The 26,171-nt window shown below is 37.8% G+C and overlaps 1 protein-coding gene across 14 annotated transcripts in view; it reads left to right on the top strand.

Annotated features, from left to right (window-relative positions):
* The window catches only part of FREM1 (FRAS1 related extracellular matrix 1), a 172,064-nt gene that overhangs the window by 77,108 nt on the left and 68,785 nt on the right, over nt 1–26,171 (top strand). For 10 of the 14 annotated variants that reach the window (XM_061200436.1, XM_061200437.1, XM_061200439.1 and 7 more), the window contains 4 exons: nt 487–580; nt 3,720–3,972; nt 14,237–14,416; nt 21,731–21,916. In XM_061200436.1, the coding sequence (XP_061056419.1) occupies nt 487–580; nt 3,720–3,972; nt 14,237–14,416; nt 21,731–21,916 (713 nt within the window). Of the gene's footprint in view, nt 1–486; nt 581–3,719; nt 3,973–4,161; nt 4,387–5,725; nt 5,792–7,043; nt 7,249–14,236; nt 14,417–21,730; nt 21,917–26,171 lie in introns of those variants that run through there. The other 4 variants (XM_061200447.1, XM_061200450.1, XM_061200448.1 and 1 more) reach the window with 4 other exon arrangements.

Here is a 26,171-nt window from a genome sequence, read left to right as displayed (position 1 = left end):
GAGAGAGGCAATGAATAATCCATAGATAAAGTTTTAGGGCAGAGCTGAATCAATCCAGAGCACAGGCAGAAGGAATAACCTTAAAAGTGGGGGAAGAGGGAGAATCACCAAAATCCACGAAGGGGCCCACTTTTACCTGTCACTGCTCAGTCTCAGTGTCCCCTTTGCCCCGGCAGTGTTTTCTGTAAGTAGGCAGAGCTACACCCACTGGTTCCCATTTTTACAGTGACAACTTGAAGAGCTGCTTTTTGATTTGGGGACAAGTTATGAATGCATAAACACATTTTTCCAGGGTGGAGCAATTTTACATTTAAGGATACTTGAGTACAGTACTTACATATGTAACTTCATGATTATGCTGGGGTTTTGGTTATTTATTTATTTGTTGAACATATGGCCAAAACCATGGAAAAGCTCTTGTGACAGGAATCTCAGTGCACTCTCACAGTGGCCTTGAGAGGTTAGTGACAACTATCATCCCCACAGGTATCAGCATGATGGGTCTGAGATACTTCAGGATGACATACTACTGGAGGTCACAGATGGCATAAATGCAGCAGAATGTGTGCTATACATTGAGGTACGTAGTAAGTTTCCTCCGTGGTTCATATAGAAACAAACCTTCTAGTTTGGAAGCCTCTTGGGGTCTCTGATAGAAATTGAAGCACATGGACTTCAAAGCAAGAAGGTGTCTGCTTACATCTTTGATTATGTCAGGACAGGCAATAGAGAGCAAAGTTATATTGGTGAAATGGGCATATGAGTTTCTTGTGCCAATCGATTTAAAGGTAGAACTACTCTGACCTCAAACCCAGAGACTTAATTTAAAAAGCAGTCATTTCCATGTATAAATTATTTCTAATGTTTTTGAGCTGTAACGCCCAGAAATATTTATTTAGCAGTTGGACAGGTTAGGCTAGCGTCGCTGGGCTTTTCCCTGTTGTGTGCAAGGAGCCATATCTATATGTGCGATGTGACCCTTTGTGAATTCCTGTACTATATACCCCTGGCCTGTCTGAGATGATTATTTTCCCCCTTTTGACAAATGAAGGAAAATCTGCACATAAAGGTTGAGTACATGCTCAAAGGCCTGATGGGAATCCCCGAGTTTCTCTGTTGGGTGCCCATCCACGTCCACAAGCATAACTCACAGGATTTGCAGGTATTTATAGTCAGCAGAAGGTCAGCAGAAGGTCAGAAGGTCAGCAGAAGACTTATCACACTTCCTGAAGATCCACTAATTATTCTTACTGTACCAAATTCTATTTCTGTTTCAATTTTGTCAGTTCTTTGTAGTATGAAATTATTATTAATGGTCATAATAATGTGTTTGTAAGATATTTTACAGTTAATAATTAAGAATGATCGCATCCATCTAGTGTTTTAAGAAGTACATAGGAAAGGAATTATCCCCATCCTATAGCAAAGGTCTGAGAAGGTTCAATGACTTGTCCAAAGCCATTAACTTGACCATGTAGACCTGGGCTGGCATCGCCACTCTGGTACTCAGGCCTGCGTTCTTTCCTCCTCACCACTGCCTAGATCTAAATTAACAGGTGATTGTAATTACCATGCTTGCTAACATTTCCTGAGCACTTATCCATGCCAGTCACAGGGCATAGCCCCTTCTTTTCATTTTTTCCACTTAGTTCTGATGATGATCTTGTATCTAGATGAAAAGCAGTATGTTATTTCAGCCTCAAAAAGGAGGGTTTTCTTTATTGACAGACTTCTACATATAAAGAAAGATTTTCTGAGTTAATTTTTTTTTCCTGAAAAGCAAATTTCCGGTGAAAACCCCAACTCTATCTTCTGTCCATGACCATCTTCTCATTAATGACCATAAGCAGTGCATTTGGGGAAAAGAATTTGTTTATTATTACTTTTGAGACAAAAGGGCATGGCCTTTGAAAACCAATCAGAGCTTCAGGCAATTTTTGGACAATTACGTGTGATTTTTTTTCGTCCAGGAGGAATGTTTTTAATTCTATTGCCTTTGAACTTTTTATGCATTTGAAAGCTGAGGATATTTTGTGAACTGCTGCAAGGTGATGATCGTGAATGTATTGGTGAAATTGATCAGATGGAGTCAAGAACAATAATAAAGAAGGTCTTCACTGAATCTACACAGTGGACTTGAACAAAGATATTGTTTCCTAATAAGACAATAGAAAATGGAATAGAGTATTGCATACTTTTTCTACCTTTAGTTAAATAAATAAACCTGGGTTTCCATCACCCCATCTCTCTACCTGTGAAAGGAAAGTGTCTTCATAATTTCATGTATATTTGTTGTCGAGTTGTTAGCCTGTTGAAATAGTAGGGTAACCAGGGCATATATACATAGTTACATTCATTCATTCATTTATTCCATAAGTACTTAATAAGTGCCTGCTATATGCCAGGTCCTATGCTAAATTCTTGGGCTATGTTGATGAACAAGATAAATAAACTTCCTCTTCTTTTAGAGTTTTGGGAAAGGGATGAAGGCAGGTTTTAAACAGATTATCACTGAAATAATTAGTTAAAATGTGGATGTGTTCTACAAGTAAACAGGGTACTAAAAGAGAGTAAACAAGGGAAGTTTCTAAATGAGTCTGAGTTGTCAAGAAGTTTTCCTGGAGGAATCCATATGTAACCTGAAGGAGGAGGTAGCCAAGCAAAGAGCTACGGGAGAACATACCAGGCAAGGGACAGAGAGAGGATGCAAAGACGGGGCAAAGGCCTGACGTGTGTGGAACACAGTGTCTTGGGGGTAGAAATGGAGAGGAGTGGCAAAGGAACCCCATAGCATGAGATGAAGCCGAAGACATCCTAGGAGAAGCTCTGGGAAGCCATTGGAGCTTCCCAAAGTGTGATGACTTGATGAAAGCCAAGTTTTAAAAAGATCACACTGGCTGAAGCGTGGGGGAAGGAAATGTAGGGGTGAGGGTATTCACAGGCCAGACTTGATAAACAAATGTGCAGCACACACCGAGTTGTGGTTGTGAACTCAGAGGAGGACTGTCCTTCATTCCTGTTTAGAAGACATACTTTTTCAAACTTCTACAAAATCTTTTAAAATTTGGACAGCCAGTGTGATCCAATGTTGCTTTTTTTCCCTGTCTACTTGGAAATTTATTTTCATGACAGTGAGAGAAAAATGTTTTATCAAGTTGAAAACTGGCATTGATTTAATGGTTATGGGGTTTCAGATTTAACTCAAAATGTTTGAAATGCAGCTGCTGCTTATTATAAGTCCAAAGAAACTTCCTGGGTGGCAGGAAGTTGAGAGTAAAGGAAAGCTTTGTAATCATCAAGTAATTTAAAATATAAATAACTTTGATGTGGTAAATGTAAATGCTCAGACCACAAGGACTAGACTTCCTCTAGAATATGGGTAAATTTAGCGAAGGAGGATAGGGGCTTGGGTGAAGGATGCTTTATATCACATTTATATTTTGTCTGTCTTGAAACAAACGAGAGCTTTGAGTCCCAAACCATAACCATACTCTCCCATTCCTACCTAAAATGTCTCTCATGTGGGTCATTTCTTGCAAGTTGGTTCGTATGGGGAAAGTTAAAAGATACAGATGGCTTGGCCAAATTCCATGGCTATTGTTTCACGTGTCTGGAAGATTGAAAATGCCTGTCATTCCGGTTATGAGCTATGAGTTACCAGTTGGGCAATTTGTCACTGCTCTTTTTTCTTGAAAACATGAATTTTTTTTCCTGCTTAGGTGTACCCTGTAAATGATGAGCCACCGGTCCTAAAGGCAGACCTCATTCCCATGATGCATTGCTCAGAGGGCGAAGAGGTGGTCATTACCTCTGAATACATTTTTGCTACTGATGTGGACAGTGATGATATGAAACTGATGTTCATGATTGTTCGAGAACCTCAGCATGGGACAGTGAGGAAAGCTGGGGTCACAGTGCATCAGTTTTCTCAGGGAGATGTTATGGCAGGGGCTGTGACGTACAAACACACAGGTAAGTGACAGTATTGTGACTAGTCTGAGAGTGGGGATGCAGCAACATGACAGAGTCTAAGCCCGCTCCTTGCTGTGGGCTCTGATAATCTAACAGTCTTAATGCTTGCTTCCGTTAAAAGAGTGGCAGCCCATCTCCCATTTTCAAGTATGATCACCATATTCAGAAGTATTTCTTTTTTTTTTTCAGAAGTATTTCTTGATCTCAGTAATATAATGAATTTCACAGAGTTGAGAAAGAGCAAGTGTTATTGCTGCTTTGTTCCTGATGCTTCCACATAGACCTTCAATTCACCCTGGCTTGTCCTCATTCCTATTTTGGTCAATATGAAGAAGACTATTTGACCATCTCAGCTTCTGACTCCCTAAATCATAACAGAAATGCCTGAAGTAGGCTCCCTAAGATAATTATCTTATTAATTGTAAAAGTTTCCTGATTATCAGCTAGCTCCTAAGAAGTAACCAGTCTGCCCTTTGAGTTCTTGAAAAGCAAAGATCGTGTCTTACACTTTTGTGTAACTTGTCCACAGCACATGACAGTGGTGGACATAGATGAGAGATACAGTAAATGCTTGTTTATTAGCACTGTAGTTACATTTCTGGCATTGCATTATATTGTTATCCGGATGGCATTTGTTCCTTATGTAAAATGTTCATGTAAAGAAGATGTTAATTCAACATCTGATATCTGCGAGGCACAGTAGTGGGCACTGTGGCTTTACAAATGAGTATAACCCAAACCCTAATATGAAGGACTTTTGATTTAAAGGAGTAAGACAAACACATTCCCATGTAAAGATGACAGCGTGACACATCTGCCCATCATCACATCACCACCCCTCCTACATCTGATTTCTGGGCTGGGGGCACTTCCTCAGTAATCATACCATCTACTTCCTCTACCTAAGTTTTATCACACTCCATTACAATTTCACATTTACTCATCCATATGCCTCTCTAACCTGGAAATTCCATGGGGGAAGTATGATTGAGTGTGGGAGGCCAGGTGAGTGAAACAGGAAATAAGAGGTATCAGAATTCAAATCATTTTCTTATTTGAAGAGACAGAGAGAGAGAGAATACAAGCAGGGAGGTGGGAGGGAATTCAAGAGGGGGATTGAGATAGCTAAGGATTCATTTGGACGTGGGAGAAAACATTTTGAAATAATATTTTTATGTGTACTTTAAAAAAACAGTGATTCATTGGGATACCAGTTCCTAATCACTCCACTAAACATCTTTTTTCTTTAAATGGTATCTCCTTATCTTCTTCTCTATGTTAAGTCTTAGGAAAGGTTTCATTGGCTCTTTCCTTGTCCTGAGGAGCTTAGCCCACTTGTTCGATGTCTCTCAATGTCTCTCAAGAGTTCACAGCTAGGTGCTTCTTTTTAATTTCCCCAGTAGTTCTCAGACTAGCAGAAAAGTGATCCAAAGACCAGTGATTGTTGATTTTTATGTAATTTTAACATCTTTGGCAGGCTCACACAGCATAGATAAATTAGTGGTCAGATGAATCTGTCTTCTCTTCCTGCGCTTTGTTCCAGGCGTTAAGCAACAGGTGTACATATGTATAACTCTCTTCTAGTGTGGTGGCCATAGAAGAGAGCGTTAACACATTTTTTTCATAAGACCTAGTGGGACACTGGGGCAAATTGTTTCAGATAGACTTCTTTGTTATGTTAATAAATTAACAGAGGGGCAGAGTCAAGATGGCATACTAGGAGGACACTGAATTCGCGTCTCCTCACAACTAGGGCACCCACTAGGCGCCAGTGGGACCACGGACACCTAAGGGGACGGGAGGAACCCCCAGCGACTGGGTAGGACGCGGGGCATGGGGGGGAAGTGAAGGGGGAGGAGAAGTGGAGGCAGGACGGGACTGGCGCCCCTGCTGAGGGGCGGCTGGGGGAGGGGAAGGGATCCCACGCCTGAAGGGGGAAATTGGGGAACCATTGGGAGGGCAGAGGATCAAAAGGGAGCGTGGCCAGGTTTCCCCTGCCCACTTGGGCTCCCAGGAACCTGCTGAGATCCCAGGCCTGATCCTCTGCCCACCTGAGGCCCCCTCCAGCTGCGCAGGTCCTGAGGGAGTGGGAGGGAGGGAAGGGGGAGCAAAAGTGGGACCAGCACCCCTGAGGGGCAGCTGGGAGAGGGGAGGAGTTCCTACACCCAGCAGGACCCACCCACAGTTAGGGGTCCAGAGGGAACGGGGGAGACCCTGGGGGAGATGGTGGGGGAGGGGAGTGGAGGAACGGAAGGGAATGGAACCAGTGCTTTCCCTGTCCACTTAGGCACTGGGGAGCCTATTGGGCTCCTGGGCCTAATCCTCTGCCCTCGGAGCCTCCCTCCTGTTGCTCAGAGCCCAAGCCCCGCCCCTACACCCCCACCCAGGGCCCCACCTCTACACTCGGAGACCCCCTTCAATGCGCTGAGCCTAAACTCCACCCACACACCCTGACCCAGGGCCTTACCTCCAAACTCCAGAACTCCACACTCCAGAGGCCCTCCTTTCCACGTGCTGCCTCTCCCCTTTCGAGCAGGTCCTAAGCAGAGGCTCCGCCCCATGCTTGAATGTCTCCCTGCCTAGGCCCTGCCCCTAGGGCCTTTTCTGGCTACGTGGGTCCTGAGCCTAGGCCCCGCCCCACGCTCAAACGTCACCCACCCACCCGCCTAGGTCCCACCCCACCCTAAAGCACTCCCCTGCCTAAGTTCCACCCCCACCTAAACTCCACCCCCATAGCCAAGGCTTTTTTTCTCTTTTAGATTGGGGTTCTGTTTTACGATGTTGATTCATTGTTGTTGATTCTTTTATATTTTTATTTTTCCTAATCTTTTATTATTCTAATTTTATTTTATTCTTTATATTTTGTTACTGTTCTCTCCTTTTGGCTTGTTCCCCCCCCCCCACCTGTTTTTCTTTTTTCTGTTGTGGTTTTATTTTACCTTGTTGCAGGTGTTTCAATTATAGTTTTATTTTTCCTAATATATTTTTTATCATTCTGATTTTATTTTGTTTTTTATTCTTTGATATTGTACTGCTCCTTTTTTTTTTTTTTTTTTTACCATGCCATGAAGCTTGTGAGATATTGGTTCCCAGGCCGGAGGTTGGGCCCAAGCTCCTGTGGTGGGAGCTCCGAGTACAAACCGCTGGACTAACAGAGAACCTCACACCCCAGGGAATATCAACCTGAGTGAGGCCTCCCGGAGGACCTCATCTCAGCACCAAGATCAAGCTCTATCTAACTGCCTGCAAACTCCACTGCTGGACGTCTCAGGCCAAACAACCAGTAAGACAGGAATAGAGCATCACCCATCAAAAAAAAAAAAAAAAAGACAAAGAAGGAGACTACATAATGATCAAGGGATCAATCCAAGAAGAAGAAATAACAATTGTAAATGTTTACGCACCCAACATAGGAACACCTCAATACATAGGACAAATGCTAACAGCCATAGAAGGGGAAATTGACAGTAACACAATGATAGTAGGGGACTTTAACACCCCACTTTCACCAATGGACAGATCATCCAAAATGAAAATAAATAAGGAAACACAAGCTTTAAATGACACATTAAACAAGATGGACATAATTGATATTTATAGGACATTCCATCCCAAAACAACAGAATACACTTTCTTCTCAAGTGCTCATGGAATGTTCTCCAGGATAGACCATATCTTGGGTCACAAATCAAGCCTTGGTAAATTTAAGAAAATTGAAATCCTATCAAGTATCTTTTCTGTGCACAATGCTCTGAGACTAGATATCAATTACAGGAAAAAATCTGTAAATAATACAAATGCATGGAGGCTAAGCAATACACTACTAAATAACCAAGAGACCACTGAAGAATTCAAAGAGGAAATCAAAAAATACCTAGAAACAAATGACAATGAAAACACTAAGACCCAAAACCTATGGGATACAGCAAAAGCAGTTCTAACAGGGAAGTTTATAGCAATACAATCCTACCTCAAGAAACAAACATCTCAAATAAACAACCAAACATTACACCTAAAGCAAATAGAGGAAGAAGAACAAAAAACCCCCCAAAGTTAGCAGAAGGAAAGAAATCATAAAGATCAGATCAGAAATAAATGAAAAAGAAATGAAGGAAACAATATCAAACATCAGTAAGACTAAAAGCTGGTTCTTTGAGAAGATAAACAAAATTGATAAACCACTAGCTAGACTCATCAAGAAAAAAAGGGAGAGGACTCAAATCAATAGAATTAGAAATGAAAATGGAGAAGTGACAACTGACACTGCAGAAATACAAAGAATCATGAGGGATTACTACAGGCAACTATATGCCAATAAAATGGACAACCTGGAAGAAATGAACAAATTCTTAGAAAAGCACAACCTTCTGAGACTGAACCGGGAAGAAATACAAAATATAAACAGACCAGTCACAAGCACTGAATTTGAAACTGTGATTAAAAATCTTCCAAAAAACAAAAGCCCAGGGCCAGGTGGCTTCACAGGTGAAGTCTATCAAACATTTAGAGAAGAGCTGACACCTATCCTTCTCAAACTCTTCTAAAATATAGCAGAGGGAGGAACACTCCTAAACTCGTTCTACGAGGCCACCATCACCCTGATACCAAAACCAGACAAAGATGTCCAAAAAAAACTACAGACCAATATCTCTGATGAACATAAATGCAAAAATCTGCAACAGAATGCTAGCAAACAGAATCCAACAGCACATTAAAAGGATCATACACCATGATCAAGTGGGGTTTATCCCAGGAATGCAAGGATTCTTCATTATACACAAATCAATCAATGTGATACACCATATTAACAAACTGAAGGAGAAAAACCATATGATAATCTCCATAAATGCAGAAAAAGCTTTTGACAAAATTCAACACCCATTTATGATAAAAACTCTCCAGAAAGTAGTCATAGAGGGAACTTTCCTCGACATAATAAAGGCCATATATGACAAACCCACAGCCAACATTGTTCTCAATGGTGAAAAACTGAAACGATTTCCACTAAGATCAGGAACAAGACAAGGTTGCCCACTCTCACCATTATTATTCAACATAGTTTTGGAAGTTTTAGCCACAGCAATCAGAGAAGGAAAAGAAATAAAAGGAATCCAAATCAGAAAGGAAGAAGTAAAACTGTCACTGTTTGCAGATGACATGATACTATACATAGAGAATCCTAAAGATGCTACCAGAAAACTACTAGAGCTAATCAATGAATTTTGTAAAGTAGCAGGATACAAAATTAATGCACAGAAATCTCTTGCATTCCTATAAACTAATGATGAAAATTCTGAAAGAGAAATTAAGTACACTCCCATTGACCATTACAACAAAAATAATAAAATACCTAGGAATAAACCTACCTAAGGAGACAGAAGTCCTGTATGCAGAAAACTATAAGACACTGATGAAAGAAATTAAAGATGATACAAACAGATGGAGAGATATACCATGTTCTTGGATTGGAAGAATCAACATTGTGAAAATGACTGTACTACCCAAAGCAATCTACAGGATCAATGCAATCCCTTTCAAACTACCAATGACATTTTTCACAGAACTAGAACAAAAAATTTCACAATTTGTATGGAAACACAAAAGACCCCAAATAGCCAAAGCAATCTTGAGAAAGAAAAACGGAGCTGGAGGAATCAGGCTCCCTAACTTCAGACTGTACTGCAAAGCTACAGTAATCAAGACAGTATGGTACTGGCACAAAAACAGAAATATAGGTCAATGGAACAGGATAGAAAGCCCAGAGATAAACCCACACACATATGGTCACCATATCTATGACAAAGGAGGCAAGGATATACAGTGGAGAAAAGACAGCCTCTTCAATAAGTGGTGCTGGGAAAACTGGACAGCTACATGTAAAAGAATGAAATTAGAACACTCCCTAACACCATACACAAAAATAAACTCAGAATGGATTAAAGACCTAAATGTAAGGCCAGACACTATCACACTCTTAGAGGAAAACATAGGCAGAACACTCTGTGACATAAATCACAGCAAGATCCTTTTTGACCCACCTCCTAGAGAAATGGAAATAAAAGCAAAAATAAACAAATGGGACCTAATGAAACTTAAAAGCTTTTGCACAGCAAAGGAAATCATAAACAAGACGAAAAGACAACCCTCAGAATGGGAGAAAATATTTGCAAATGAAGCAACTGACAAAGGATTAATCTCCAAAATATACAAGTAGCTCACACAGCTCAATATCAAAAAAACAAACAACCCAATCCAAAAATGGGCAGAAGACCTAAATAGACATTTCTCCAAAGGAGATATACAGATTGCCAACAAACACGTGAAGGAATGCTCAAGAAATGCAAATCAAAACTACAATGAGATATCATCTCACACCAGTCAGAATGGCCATCATCAAAAAATCTAGAAACAATAAATGCTGGAGAGGGTGTGGAGAAAAGGGAACCCTCTTGCACTGTTGGTGGGAATGTAAATTGATACAGCCACTATGGAGAACAGTATGGAGGTTCCTTAAAAAACTAAAAATAGAACTACCATACGACCCAGCAATCCCACTACTGGGCATATACCCTGAGAAAACAATAATTCAAAAAGAGTCATGTACCAAAACGTTCATTGCAGCTCTATTTACAATAGCCAGGACATGGAAACAACCTAAGTGTCCATCATCGGATGAATGGATAAAGAAGATGCGGCACATACATACAATGCAATATTACTCAGCCATAAAAAGAAATGAAATTGAGATATTTGTAGTGAGGTGGATGGACCTAGAGTCTGTCATACAGAGTGAAGTAAGTCAGAAAGGGAAAAACAAATACCTTATGCTAACACATATATATGGAATCTAAGAAAAAAAAATGTCATGAAGAACCTAGGGGTAAGACAGGAATAAAGACACAGACCTACTAGCGAATGGACTTGAGGATATGGGGAGGGGGAAGGGTAAGCTGGGACAAAGTGAGAGAGTGGCATGGACATATATACACTACCAAACGTAAAATAGATAGCTAGTGGGAAGCAGCCGCATAGCACAGGGAGATCAGCTCGGTGGTTTGTGACCACCTAGAGGGGTGGGATACGGAGGGTGGGAGGGAGGGAGACGCAAGAGGGAAGAGATATGGGAACATATGTATATGTATAACTGATTCACTTTGTTATAAAGCAGAAACTAACACACCATTGTAAAGCAATTATACTCCAGTAAAGATATTTAAAAAAAAAGAAAGAAAATGTGGCACATATATACAATGGAATATTACTCAGCCATTAAAAGAAATGAAATTGAGTTATTTGTGGTGAAGTGAATGGACCTAGAGTCTGTCATACAGAGTGAAGTAAGTCAGAAAGAAAAAAACAAATACCATATGCTAACACATGTATATGGAATCTAAAAAAAAAAAAAAGAAGGTTCAGGTGAACCTAGGGCAGGACAGGAATAAAGATGTAGGCGTAGAGAATGGACTTGAAGACATGGGGAGGGGGAAGGGTAAACTGGGATGAAGTGAGAAAGTAGCATTGACATATACACACTACCAAATAGATAGCTAGTGAGAAACAGCTGCATGGCACAGGGAGATCAGCTCAGTGCTTTGCGGTCACCTAGAGGGGTGGGATAAGGAGGTTGGGAGGGAGACGGAAGAGGGAGGGGATATATGTATGCATATAGCTGATTCACTGTGTTGTACAGCAGAAACTGACACAACATTATAAAGCAATTATACTCCAATAAAGATGTTAAAATAAATAAATTAATTAACAGAAATACTGTATTCAAAGAGATGTTTTGTTATTTGAATGTTATGTTTTCTTGTAATGTTCACTCAGTTACTCAGTTGGTAGTAATTTAGTGCTCTTCTAGGATGAGTAAAGAGAACTTCAGTACTGTAGGATCTAAAGTTTCAGTGGCCCCGCTCTTGCCTCCATACATTGGTTATAAAGATCACCAGAGAACAATTGTGTCACCATTATTTTACTTCATTGATTGATTTATTTTATCTTATTTCTACGATTATGAAAACAGTACACGCTCATTGCAGAGAACATGAAAATATATAATGAAGTTTTGAAAAAATTACCTTATTTACCTTTCAAAGAGAATCACTGTTAACATTTCAGTGTTACAGTATTTTCTTTTTTATAATCATAATTTTTAACATAGTTGCAATCATGTTATATGTGCAGTTTTGTAGATTCCTTTTTTTCATTTAGATAATCACCTAAAAATGTTTATTAAAATATTTACTAAATATTATAAAGTTATTGTAAACATGTTTTACTAATTGAATATTTTATGATATAAAATTACATTATTAATTTGCTATTCTCCAAACATTATATATGAGGTCATTCAAAAATTTTCTTTCAAATAGCGGTACAGTTAACTATTTTAAGTATAAATTATATCTTTAGACTGTATTTCATTTCAAGGTAAAGAATTCTTCCACCAATGTTGTAGCCTTTTTTGTGGTTTAATGCTCGGCCAACTTTTCCAGCTCTTTCTGTAAATGTATCCTATGCTTCCATTATATTGAAATTACAGTTATTGACTGTATTATGTTTGCTTTTTTGATTAAGCTGTTTTCATTTCCTAGATTTTTCTACTTCTCTTCCAGCTCCCTCTCCCTACACGTCCTCTCTCCTCATCTCCCAATTCTCTGCCTTATCTGCCTTATAAACTACTCATCCTTTAATGCTCAGTACAAAGCCAGCAAGGCCATCTGGAAAGACTTCTCTGACTTTCTCTGGTGTGTGTGCCTTGCCCCCTATGCCATCATCAGCCAATATTCTCATCCTCCTTCACCCTCAGCACCTGGTACATAATCAGGCTGAGATAGATGAATTTTCCATTTAATAGGTAAAAAATGGCTTAATAGTAGCAATTTCTTATGGTTCCACTTAATACATACACATATCTGTGATATTCTAACTGAACTGCATTTCTTTCTCTACCATTAGACTGTGTCAGCTCCTGACACATAGTAGGTCTTTGGACATTTGACATTCTTTTGAACTGTCTTTTGACGTTTTCAACACGTCTGCCTTTTTCTCTGCTGGGGCACCCAGAACACTAATTTTCATATAACAGGCATTAAGTATATATTTATCAAGTGAATGATGAATAAACAAACTTTATGCCAGTTTGTTTTTTATAATTATGAATAGATGAGAGGTGTCTTTTTAAAAAAATTTTCCTGAAGTTGAAGGCTGATTGTTTAATTTTAGTTCTCTCAACTTCACTGTTTTTAAAAATAAGTCCAGTTATCTCATCCTTTAATCATTTGGTTGCTTAATAATATCATCTCGAGCTTTTCCTTGTCATTTTTTTTAAACAGGTAGAATAATGCCAAACACAATGCTCTGTAGATTTGACCAATGTGTCTTGAGAAAAGAGATGACATCCCTGATCTTTTGTGTCCTAGACTTATCAAAACTCCAAACATAATTGCTTCCCTCTTGGCACTTTCAGAGTGATGCATGAGAATTATCAAAAGCATATCTGCAGAACTTTTCTCTCCCCTGGACAGCAAGCATTCCCACCTCTGTGTTGTTACTTAGTAATCCTAGAGCAGATTGTCCTGTTTACTGGTAAACTATCTAGTCCTGACATTTTCTTCCTTCTTCCTCTCATTGCCTAAGTTGGGGCCATATTGAATCCCATAGATGTAAGCTCTAAAGAGTAAACAGGAAATGAAAATGAATGCCACTTCTTTTCCAGGTGCTGTTGCTATTTTGCTAACATCTTGGCTATTATGTAATGAGGAAAATACTGAAACAAATCACAAAAATGTGGATTATATTTGTATTTCACCTATTCTGCTTCTTCTGTAGTGAATGGTTGTTCATTTAAGGTGGTTAATGCAAATGGGAAGACAATTACCAGAGGGAAAAGGGTGTCTTCTGTTCTCCCTGAGGTTGGTCCTAACACTAATAATTATGAGAGAAGAGTAAAGCCATCACAAGTCAAGCTTCGTGTCTATCCCTTGTTCATTTATGAACTGTCAGACACTTGTTAGCCCTGTTTTGCCCCTCCATATGGTGATAGATGGCTGGCAGGAATTTCACCAGAGGCAACAGATGGGCAAGCATTTTTGCATTATTTTCATGACTCTATTTAATTTCATAGATAAAATTGAGTTTTACCTTTTAACCACATAAGTTCCTTTCCTTGCCATTTTATGCTTGTAGAGGAAGTGTGAGTGGGTTTCATCTTGGTATTCTATGTTTTCAAAAGTCAGGTTTAAACTCTAGTTGTGTCTTCCAGGTGGTGAGATTGGCCTGGTGCCTTGTTTTGACACCATTACGTTGGTAGTTTCGGACACAGAAGCTGGCCCTTTTGTGAATGGACCTCATCCATCTGTTCCTCTTCGTGAGTCCTTTCCAGTGTATGATCTCAACATCACAGTGTATCCGGTGGACAACCAATCACCTTCAATTGCAATAGGTGACAATTTTTTCTTTTAAAGTTCTATTATTTCACCTAGTGTCATACCTGTGGTCCAGTGAAATGATGCACTTTACATATAGTCAAAATAGAAAACCACAATACTGAATTGCCTCCAATAATTGCCTCAATACAAATTTGTGGAAACCCCCAGATCTATAAAAGATTACAGGGCAAAAGAATTTACTTGTTTAAAAATTTAGATAAATCTGAGGGACCTTCAAGATGGTGGAGGAGTAAGACGTGGAGATCACCTTCCTCCCCACAAATACTTCAGAAATACATCTACACGTGGAACAACTCCTACAGAACACCTACTGAATGCTGGCAGAAGAACTCAGACTTCCCAAAAGATGCCCTCAGGTGACCTACATGCAGAGGCGGGGCCAAATCCAAAGGTGAACTACAGGAGCTGTGTGAACAAAGAAGAGAAAGGGAAATTTCTCCATGCAGCCTCAGGAGAAGTGGATTAAATCTCCATAATCAACTTGATGTACCCTGCATCTGTGGAATACCTGAATAGACAACAAATCATGCCAAAATTGAGGCCGTGGACATTGGGAGCAACTGTAGACTTGGGGTTTGCTTTCTGCATCTAATTTGTTTCTGGTTTTATGTTTATCTTCATTTAGTATTTAGAGCTTATTATCATTGGTAGATTTGTTTATTGATTTGGTTGCTCTCTCCCTTTTTTATATATATATATATTTTTTTTTTCCTTTTTCTCTTTTTGTGAGTGTGTATGTGTATGCTTCTTTCTGTCATTTTGTCTCTATAGCTTTTGTCTCTATAACTTTGCTTTTACCATTTGTCCTAGGTTCTGTCTGTCCGTTTTTTTGTTTTTGTTTTTTTGCATAATTTTTAGCACTTGTTATAATTGGTGGATTTATTTTTAGATTTGGGTGCTCTCTTCTTTCTTTCTTTTTATTACTTTTTTATTTTTAAATAATATTTTTAAATTTTATTATTTCCTTTCTTTCTTTCTTTCTTTTTTTTTTTGTCCCTTTTCTTCTGAGCCGTGTGGCTGACAGGGTCTTTGTGCTCCGGCCAGGTGTCAAGCCTGAGCCTCTGAGGTGGGAGAGCTGAGTTCAGGACATTGGTCCACCAGAGACCTCCCAGCTCCATGTACTATCAAATGGTGAAAGCTCTCCCAGACATCTCCATCTCAACACTAAGACCCAGTTCCACTCAACAACCAGCAAGCTACAGTGCTGGACACACCATGCCAAACAAGTACCAAGACAGGAACACAACCCCACCCATTAGCAGAGGGGCTGCCTAAAATCATAATAAGGTCACAGACACCTAAAAACACACCACCGGATGCGATCCTGCCCACCAGAAAGACAAGATCCACTATCATCTACCAGAACACAGGCACCAGTCCTCTCCACCAGGAAGCCTACACAACCCACTAAACCAACCTTAGCCACTGGGGACAGACACCAAAAGCAATGGGAATAGCGAACCTGCAGCCTGTGAAAAGGAGACCCCAAACCAAGTAAGTAAAAAGAGGAGACAGAGAACACACAGAAGATGAAGGAGCAAGGTAAAAACCCACGAGACCAAACAAATGAAGAGGAAATAGGCAATCTACCTGAAAAAGAATTCAGAATAATGATAGTAAAGATGATCCAAAATCTTGGAAATAGAATGGAGAAAATACAAGAAAAGTTTCACAAGGACCTAGAAGAACTAAAGAGCAAACAAACAATGATGAACAACACAATAAATGAAAGTAAAAATTCTCTGGAAGGAATCAACAGCACAATAACTGAGGCAGAAGAACAGATACGTGACCTGGAAGATAAAATAGTGGAAATAACTACCGCAGAGCAGAATAAGAAAAAAGAATGAAAAGAATTGAGGACAGTGTCAGAGACCTCTGAGACAACATTAAACGCACCAACATTCGAATGATAGGGGTCCCAGAAGAAGAAGAGAAAAAAAAGGGTCTGAGAAAATATTTGAAGAGATTATAGTTGAAAACTTCCCTAATATGGGAAAGGAAATAGTCAATCAAGTCCAGGAAGCACAGAGAGTCCCATACAGGATAAATCCAAGGAGAAATATGTCAAGAGACATATTAATCAAACTACCAAAAATTAAATGCAAAGAAAAAAATATTAAAAGCAGCAAGGGAAAAGCAACAAATAACATACAATGGAATCCCCATAAGGTTAACAGCTGATCTTTCAGCAGAAACTCTGCAAGCCAGAAGGGAGTGACAGGACATATTTAAAGTGATGAAAGGGAAAAACCTACAACGAAGATTACTCTACACAGCAAGGATCTCATTCAGATTCGATGGAGAAATTAAAACCTTTACAGACAAGCAAAAGCTAAGAGAATTCAGCACCACCAAACCAGCTTTACAACAAATGCTAAAGGAACTTCTCTAGGGAGGAAGCACAAGAGAAGGAAAAGACCTACTATAACAAACCCAAAACAATTAAGAAAATGGTAATAGGAACATACATATCGATAATTACCTTAAATGTAAATGGATTAAATGCTCCAACCAAAAGACATAGACTGCCTGAATGGATACAAAAACAAGACCCATATAAATGCTGTCTACAAGAGACCCACTTCAGACCTAGGGACACATACAGACTGAAAGTGAGGGGATGGAAAAAGATATTCTATGCAAATGGAAATCAAAAGAAAGCTGGAGTAGCAATTCTCATATCAGACAAAATAGACTTTAAAATAAAGACTATTACAAGAGACAAAGAAGGACACTACATAATGATCAAGGGATCAATCTAAGAAGAAGATATAACAATTGTAAATATTTATGCACCCAACATAGAAGCATCTCAATACATAAGGCAAATGCTAACATCCATAAAAGGGGAAATTAACAGGTACACAATAATAGTAGGGGACTTTAACACCCCACTTACACCAATGGACAGATCATCAAAAATGAAAATAAATAAGGAAACACAGCTTTTAAATTATGCATTAAACAAGATGGACTCAACTGATATTTTTGGGGCATTCCATCCAAAAACAACAGAATACATTTTCTTCTCAAGTGTTCATGCAACTTTCTCCAGGACAAATCATATGTTGTGTCACAAATCAAGCCTTGATAAATTTAAGAAAATTGAAATCATATCAAGTATCTTTTCTAACCACAACACTATGAGACTAGATATGAATAACAGGAAAAAATGTGGAAAAAATACAAACACAAGGAGGCTAAACAATACACTACTAAATAACCAAGAGATCACTGAAGAAATCAAAAAGGAAATCAAAAAATACCTAGAAACAAATGACAATGAAAACACGACGACCCAAAACCTATGGGATGCAGCAAAAGCAGTTTTAAGAGGGAAGTTTATAGCAATACAATCCTACCTGAAGAAACAAGAAACATCTCAAATAAACAACCTAACCTTACACCAAAAGCAATTAGAGAAAGAACAACATAAAAACCCCAAAGTTAGCAGAACGAAAGAAATGATAAAGATCAGATCAGAAATAAGTGAAAAAGGAATGAAGGAAACAATATCAAACATTAATACAACTAAAGGATGGTTCTTTGAGAAGATAAACAAAATTGATAAACCACTAGCCAGACTCATCAAGAAAAAAAGGGAGAAGACTCAAATCAATGGAATTAGAAATGAAAATGGAGAAGTGACAACTGACCCTGAAGAAATACAAAGGATCATGAGAGATTATTACAAGCAACTATATGCAAGTAAAACGGACAACCTGGAAGTAATGGACAAATTCCTAGAAAAGCACAGCCTTCTGAGACTGAACCAGGAAGAAATAAAAAATATAAACAGACCAATCACAAGCACTGAAATTGAAACTGTGATTAAAAATCTTCCAACAAACAAAAGCCCAGGACCAGATGGCTACACAGGCGAATTCTATCAAATATTTAGAGAAGAGCTAATACCTATACTTCTCAAACTCTTCCAAAATATAGCAGAGAGAGGAACACTCCTAAACACGTTCTACAAGGCCACCATCACCCTGATACCAAAACCAGACAAAGATGTCACAAAAAAAGAAAACTACAGGTCAGTATCACTGATGAACATAGATGCAAATATCCACAACAGAATACTAGCAAACAGAATCCAGCAACACATTAAAAGGATCATTAACCATGATCAAGTGGGGTTTATCCCAGGAATGCAAGGATTCTTCAGTATACGCTGATCAATCAATGTGATGCACCATATTAACAAATTGAAGGAGAAAAAACATATGATTATCTCAGTAGATGCAGCAAAAGCTTTCGACAAATTCAACATCAATTTATGATAAAAACTCTCCAGAAAGTAGGCATAGAGGGAAGTTACCTCAACATAATAAAGGCCACATATGACAAACCCACAGCCAACATTGTTCTCAATGGTGAAAAACTGAAAGGATTTCCACTAAGATCAGGATCAAGACAAGGTTGCCCACTCTCACCACTATTATTCAACATAGTTTTGGAAGTTTTAGCCACAGCAATCAGAGAAGAAAACGAAATAAAAAGAATCCAAGTCAGAAAAGAAGAAGTAAAACTGTCACTCTTTGCAGATGACATGATACTATACATAGAGAATCCTAAAGATGCTACTAGAAAACTACTAGAGCTAATCCATGAATTTGGTAAAGTAGCAGGATACAAAATTAATGCTTAGAAATCTCTTGCATTCCTATACACTAATGATGAAAAATCTGAAAGAGAAATTAAGGAAACACTCCCATTGACCATTGGAACAGAAAGACTAAAATACGTAGGAATAAACCTACCTAAGGAGACAAAAGACCTGCATGCAGAAAAGTATAAGACACTGATGAAAGAAATTAAAGATGATACAGACAGATGGAGAGGTATACCATGTTCTTGGATTGGAAGAATCAACATTGTGAAAATGACTCTACTACACAAAGCAATCTACAGATTCAATGCAATCCCTATCAAACAACCAATGGCATTTTTCACAGAACTAGAACAAAAAATTTCACAATTTGTATGGAAACACAAAAGACCCCAAATAGCCAAAGCAATCTTGAGAAAGAAAAACGGAGCTGGAGGAATCAGGCTCCCTGACTTCAGACTGTACTGCAAAGCTACAGTAATCAAGACAGTATGGTACTGGCACAAAAACAGAAATATAGGTCAATGGAACAGGACAGAAGGCCCAGAGATAAAGCCACGCACATATGGTCACCTTACCCATGACAAAGGAGGCAAGGATACACAATGGAGAAAAGACAGCCTCTTCAATAAGTGGTGCTGGGAATACTGGATAGCTACATGTAAAAGAATGAAATTAGAACACTCCCTAACACCATACACAAAAATAAACTCAGAATGGATTAAAGACCTAAATGTAAGGCCAGACGCTATCACACTCTTAGAGGAAAACATAGGCAGAACACTCTATGACAATAATCACAGCAAGGTCCTTTTTGACCCACCTCCTAGAGAAATGGAAATAAAAATAAACAAGTGGGACCTAGTGAAACTTAAAAGCTTTTGCACAGCACATGAAAGGATGCTCAACATCACTAATCATTAGAGAAATGCAAATCAAAACTGCAATGAGGTATCACCTCACACTGGTCAGAGTGGCCATCATCAAAATATCTACAAACAGTAAATGCTGGAGAGGGTGTGGAGAAAAGGGAACCCTCTTGCACTGTTGGTGGGAATGTAAATTGATACAGCCACTGTGGAGAACAGTATGGAGGTTCCTTAAAAATCTAAAAATAGAACTACCATACGACCCAGCAATCCCACTACTGGGCATATACCCGGAGAAAACCATAATTCAAAAAGAGCCATGTACCACAATGTTCATTGCAGCTCTATTTACAATAGCCAGGACATGGAAGCAACCTAAGTGTCCATCGACAGATGAATGGATAAGGAAGATGTGGCACATATATACTATGGAATATTACTCAACCATAAAAAGAAACGAAATTGAGTTATTTGTAGTGAGGTGGATGGACCTAGAGACTGTCACACAGAGTGAAGTTAGTCCGAAAAAGAAAAACAAATACCGTATGCTAACATATATATATGGAATCTAAAAAAAAAAAAAAAAAAAGGTTCTGAAGAACCTAGGGGCAGAACAGCAATAAAGACGCAGACATAGAGAATGGACTTGAGGACATGGGGAGGGGGAAGGGTAAGCTGGGACGTAGTGAGAGAGTGGCATGGACATATATACACTACCAAAGGTAAAATGGATAGCTAGTGGGAAGCAGTTGCATAGCACAGGGAGATCAGCTCAGTGCTTTGTGACCACCTAGAGAGTTGCGATAGGGAGGGTGGGAGGGAGACACAAGAGGGAGGAGATATGGGGATATATGTGTATGTATAGCTGATTCACTTTGTTATACCACAGAAACTAACCCACCATTGTAAAGCAATTATACTCCAATAAAGATGTTTAAAAAATATTTAGATAAATCCGTGTGGAGAGAGAATGCAAGTGTGTGTGTGTCTGTGTGTGTGGGCATGCTTGGGAATGAAGACAACATTGCAATCCTCAGATATTCTGGTTTTATTTCACGTGGGAAAATATCATTTGCCTGCTAGAGAGCCAGTAATTTATTTTATCCATAATAATTTCTATTAGAATTGAATGAGTATATTAGCGAGACCATTTATATATACTTAACCTTATTTGCTTTTTAGAAAGTCATCTCTTCATAGGCATTGTGTATATGTTCTGTGTCTCAAAAAAAATGCAAACATATGTATGAATGTTATTGTAATTTGCAAAGTATCTCCTAAGCTATGTTCTGGGGAGGAAGCATTATCCCTGCAGAATAATTAAGCACCAAGGCATGAAAAAATGTTCGTTATGAGCTATTCATAATAGTTCTCAGGCAATTAACGCTCTGACAAACAGAGGTAACAACTGATCTTGAAGAGTACATAAACCACATTTAGTGACTTATCATTAAAACAGTTTGGCAATTCTTAGTTTCATTTGTCACTTCTATAGACACAAGGGAAATCAGAGTTCCTTGAGAGTGACTAAAGGGCTGTACTGAAGCATTTAGTATTTCTGCTCTCTTTCCATTATTGTCTGGCATGCTTATACAAGAAAAAAATATAATTCCGTTAAGTCAAATTAAATTCCCCCCATTACCCCTGAGTATATTCACTGTTAGGAGAATTATGCCAAAGGAAATGAACATCTCCCATGGAAGTATATTTGCATGTAGGAGGCTTCTGTGAATTGGAATTTCAATCACTCCCTTTTGTTTTCACTATTCTGATTAGAGGATTTCATGCTAAGTCATAATTGTGTTATTATTTGTATGCAGGTACCATGTTCTTTGTAGATGAGGGTTTCTCAGCAGCCCTTACTATTAACCATTTGTCTGCCACTGACCCCGACACTGCAGCAGATGACTTGGAATTTGTTTTGGTTTCTCCTCCCCAGTTCGGCTACCTTGAAAACACACTACCTTCTGCAGGTTTTGAAAAAAGCAATATGGGCATCAGCATAGGTAAGTCATGTCTTTGTGTCCAGCGATAATTAGCCTATGGTTGTGACTGATTGGTTAGATCATGTTTAATAACTGGGTTAGGACTTCAGAAATGTTCAAAGTACTGTATACACTGAAGGAATTATTATTATTACCGATACTTTTGAATATTATTGTTTTTCATTCTAATTTTTCATTTAAAATTTCCTCATGTATGGGAGTTTACTTCAAAATCAATGGAAATTTTACTTATGAAAAATATAAGAATAAATATTGAAGAAATAATGTTTTTAAAGGCCCTCATAGCAACACAGAATACTGTGATAGAATAAATCTGGTGGAGCTCACTGGTCTCATTCTCACAGTTTTTTTAAACACTTTTAAAAGATATGGGCAGAAAAGATTAGGAAACATACCATGGAAATGTTGAAGGTAATGACATTAATTTTGAAACCAAAATTCGTCTCAGATACTGAAATATCTCTGGTATTTCAGGCAAAAAGAAAACAACCAAAACAAAAACAGACACCAAACATGCATTTGTCCAAAGGCAACACTTTAGAGTTATTCTCTAAGCACCTTTTGGGGTACATCTATCTTAAATATGAGAGACTCTGGGTTTAAGATTAATTGCATTAATAGAGTGACTGAATGGATAGAAAAAAAAAAGACCCAACTACATGCTGGCTACAAGAAACTCACTTCAGCTTCAAAGACATACATAGGCTTAAAATGAAGGGAAGGAAAAAGATATTCCATGCAAATGGAAACCAAAAGAGAGCAAGGGTAGATATACTTATAATAGACAAAAGAGACTTTAAGTCAAAACTGTAACAAGAGACAAAGAAGGTCATTATATAATGATAAAGTCTTAATTCATCAAGAGGATATAATAGCTGTAAATGTATATGCACACAACATTGGAGCACCTAAATATATTAAGCAAATACTAATAGATTTGAAGAGGATAATACACAACAATACAATAATAGTAAGGACCTCAGTACCCCAATTTCAACAATGAATAGATCATCCAGATGGAAAATCAATAAGGAAACATTAGACTTGAACTATATGTTAGACCAAATGAACTTAACAGACACATATGTACATTCCATCCAATAAAAGCAGAATAAACATTCTTCTCAAGTGCACATGAAACATTCTCCAGGATAGATCATGTGATGAGTCAACAAACAAGTCTTAGCAATTTAAAAAGATTGAAATTGTACCAAGTATCTTTTTTGACTGCAATGGTATGAAATTAAAATCAATAACAGGAGGTAACTAGAAAATTCACAAATATGTGAAAATTAAACAACACACTTCTGAAAAACCAATCGGTCAAAGATTAAATTTAAAAAAGAAATTAAAAAATCTTAAATAAAAATGGAAACACAACACACTAAAATATATGGGATGCAGCAAAAGCAGTGCTAAGAGGAAAGTCTTATAGTTATAAATGCTACATTAAAAAAGTAAATCAACTAGAACTAGAAAAACAAAAACAAACTAAGCCCAGGTTTAGCAGAAAGAAGGTGATAACAAAGACCGGAGCAGAAACAGAGAACAGAAAAATAGAAGAGATTAATGAAACTGAGTTGATTTTTTAAAAAGATAAATGAAATTGGCAAACTTTTAGCTAGACTTAACAAGAAGAAAAGAGAACTCAAATAAAATCTGAAATGAAGGAGGAAACATTACAACTAATACAGAAATACAGAGGATCATAAGAGACTACTCTGAACAATTATACATCAACAAATTGGACAACAAAGGAACATAAAACTTACCAAGTCTGGATCATGAAGAAATTAAAAATCTGAACAGACCAATAATCAGTAAATAGATTTAGCCAGTAATCCAAAACCTCCCAAGTAAGAAAAGCCCAAGATCAGATGGCTTCACAGGTGATTTCTACCAAACATTTAAAGAAGAATTAACACTCATTTTTCTCAAACTCTTCCAAAACAAAGGAAGAGGAGGGAACGCTACGAAACTCATTTTACAAGGCTAGCATTACCCTGATACCAAAGACAGATAGAGATACTACAAGAAAAGAAAACTACAGATCAATATCTTTGATGAATATAGATGCAAAAATTCTCCACAAAACATTAACAAACTGAATTCAACAGCACATTAAAAGGATCACACACCACGATCAAGTGGGATTTATATCTGTGATGCAAGGGTAGTTCAACATATGCAAATCAATAAATGTGATACACCACATTGATAGAATGAAAGACAAAAATCCTATGATCATCTCTATAGGTGCAGAAACAAACATCTGACATATTTCTACATCCTTTTAAGATTAAAAACTCTCAACAAATTGTGTATAGAAGGAACATACCTCAACATAATAAAGTCTGTATATGAAGAACCCACAGCTGGCATCATAGTCAACAGTGAAAGGTTGAAAATTTTCCCTCTAAGATAAGGAACAAGACAGAGGTGCCCACCCTCATCATGCCTATTCAGTATAGTACTGAAAGTCATAGCCAGAGCAACTAAGCAAGAAAAAGAAATAAAGGGCATCCAAATCAGAAAGGAAGAAGTAAAATATTTCTGTTTGCTGATGATATGATATATAGAAATTGCTAAAGACTTCACCAAAAACTGTTAGAACTAATCAACAAATTCAATAAAGTTTCAGGGTACAAGATCAACATACAAACATCAGTTGTATTCCTATACATGAACAATAAGCTATCTGAAAAAGAAATAGAGAAAACAATCTCATTTATAATAGCATCAAAAACAATAAAATATTTAGGAATAATTTTAACCAAGGAAGTGAAAGATTTATATGCCAAGAACCATAAGACATAGAATTGATGTCTTGATGAAAGACACTGAAGAAGACACAAATGGAAAGACATCCCATGTTCATGGATTGAAAGAGTTAATATTGTTAAAATGTCCATACCGCCCAAAGCTATCTAAAGATTCAGTGCAATCCCTATCAAAATCCCAATGGGATTTTTTACAGAAATAGAACAAACAATCCTAAAATTTGTATGGAACCACAAAAGACCTCAGATAGCCAAAGCCATCTTGAGAAAGAAGAACAAAGCTGGAGGCATCACACCTCCTGATTTCAAGCTATTATTACAAAGCTATCGTAATCAAAGCAGTATGGTATTAGCATAAAAACAAACACATAGATCAATAGAACAGAATAGAGAGCCCAGAAATAAACCAGTGCATATATGGTCAATTAATTTTTAATGAAGGAGCCAAGAATATACAATGGGCAAAGCACAGTCTCTTCGAGAAGTGGTGTCAGGAAAAATGGACAGCCACAAGCAAAAGAATAAAACTGGACTACTATCTTACAACACAACAAAAATTAGCTCAAAATGGATTAAAGACTTGAACATAAGACATGAAACCGTAAAACTCCTAGAAGACAACATAGGCAGTAAGCTCCTTGACATGGGTCTTGATGATGATTTTTTGAATTTGACACCAAAAACAATGGCAGAAAAGCAAAAATCAACAAGTAGGACTACATTAAACTAAAATGCTTCTGCACAGGAAGAGAAACAATCAACAAAATGAAAAAGTTACCTATAGAAAGGGAGAAAATATTTGCAAACCATATATCTGGTAGGAGATTAATATCTAATATATATAAATTACTCATACAACTCAGTACAAAAAGCCCAAACAATCTGATTGAAAAATGGGCAGAGGACTTGAGTAAACATTTTTCTGGAGAAGATGTACAAATGGTGGAACAGGTACATGAAAAGGTGTTCATAATCACTAATCATCAGGGAAATGCCAGTTAAAACCACAATGATAATATCATCTCCCACCTGTTAGAATGGCTATTATCAAAATGGTAAGAGATAACAAATGCTGGCGAGGATGTGGAGAAAAGGGAACCCTGGTGCACTGTTAGTTGGGAATGTAAATTGGTACAATCACTATGGAAGTTCCTCAGAAAATTAAAAATAGAACTTCTGTATGATCCAGCACTTCCACTTCTGGGTATATATCCAAAGAAAATGAAAACAGGATATCAAAGACATATCTGTACTCCCATGTTCATTACAGCATTATTCATAATAGCTAACATATGGAAACAACCTAAATGTCCATTGATGGATGAATGGACAAAGAAAATGTGGTATATATATATATATATATATATACACACACATACATACATTAGGATATTATTCAGCCATGAAAAAGAAAGAAATGCTGCCATTTGCAACAACATGGATTGACCTCTGAGAGCATTATTGTAAGTGAAATT

This window comes from Eubalaena glacialis, chromosome 9, assembly GCF_028564815.1.
Source record: "Eubalaena glacialis isolate mEubGla1 chromosome 9, mEubGla1.1.hap2.+ XY, whole genome shotgun sequence".
In the NCBI taxonomy this organism is placed as follows: domain Eukaryota; kingdom Metazoa; phylum Chordata; class Mammalia; order Artiodactyla; family Balaenidae; genus Eubalaena; species Eubalaena glacialis.
Note: the sequence above shows the minus strand (reverse complement) of the source record. Positions and strands in the feature narration are given on the sequence as shown.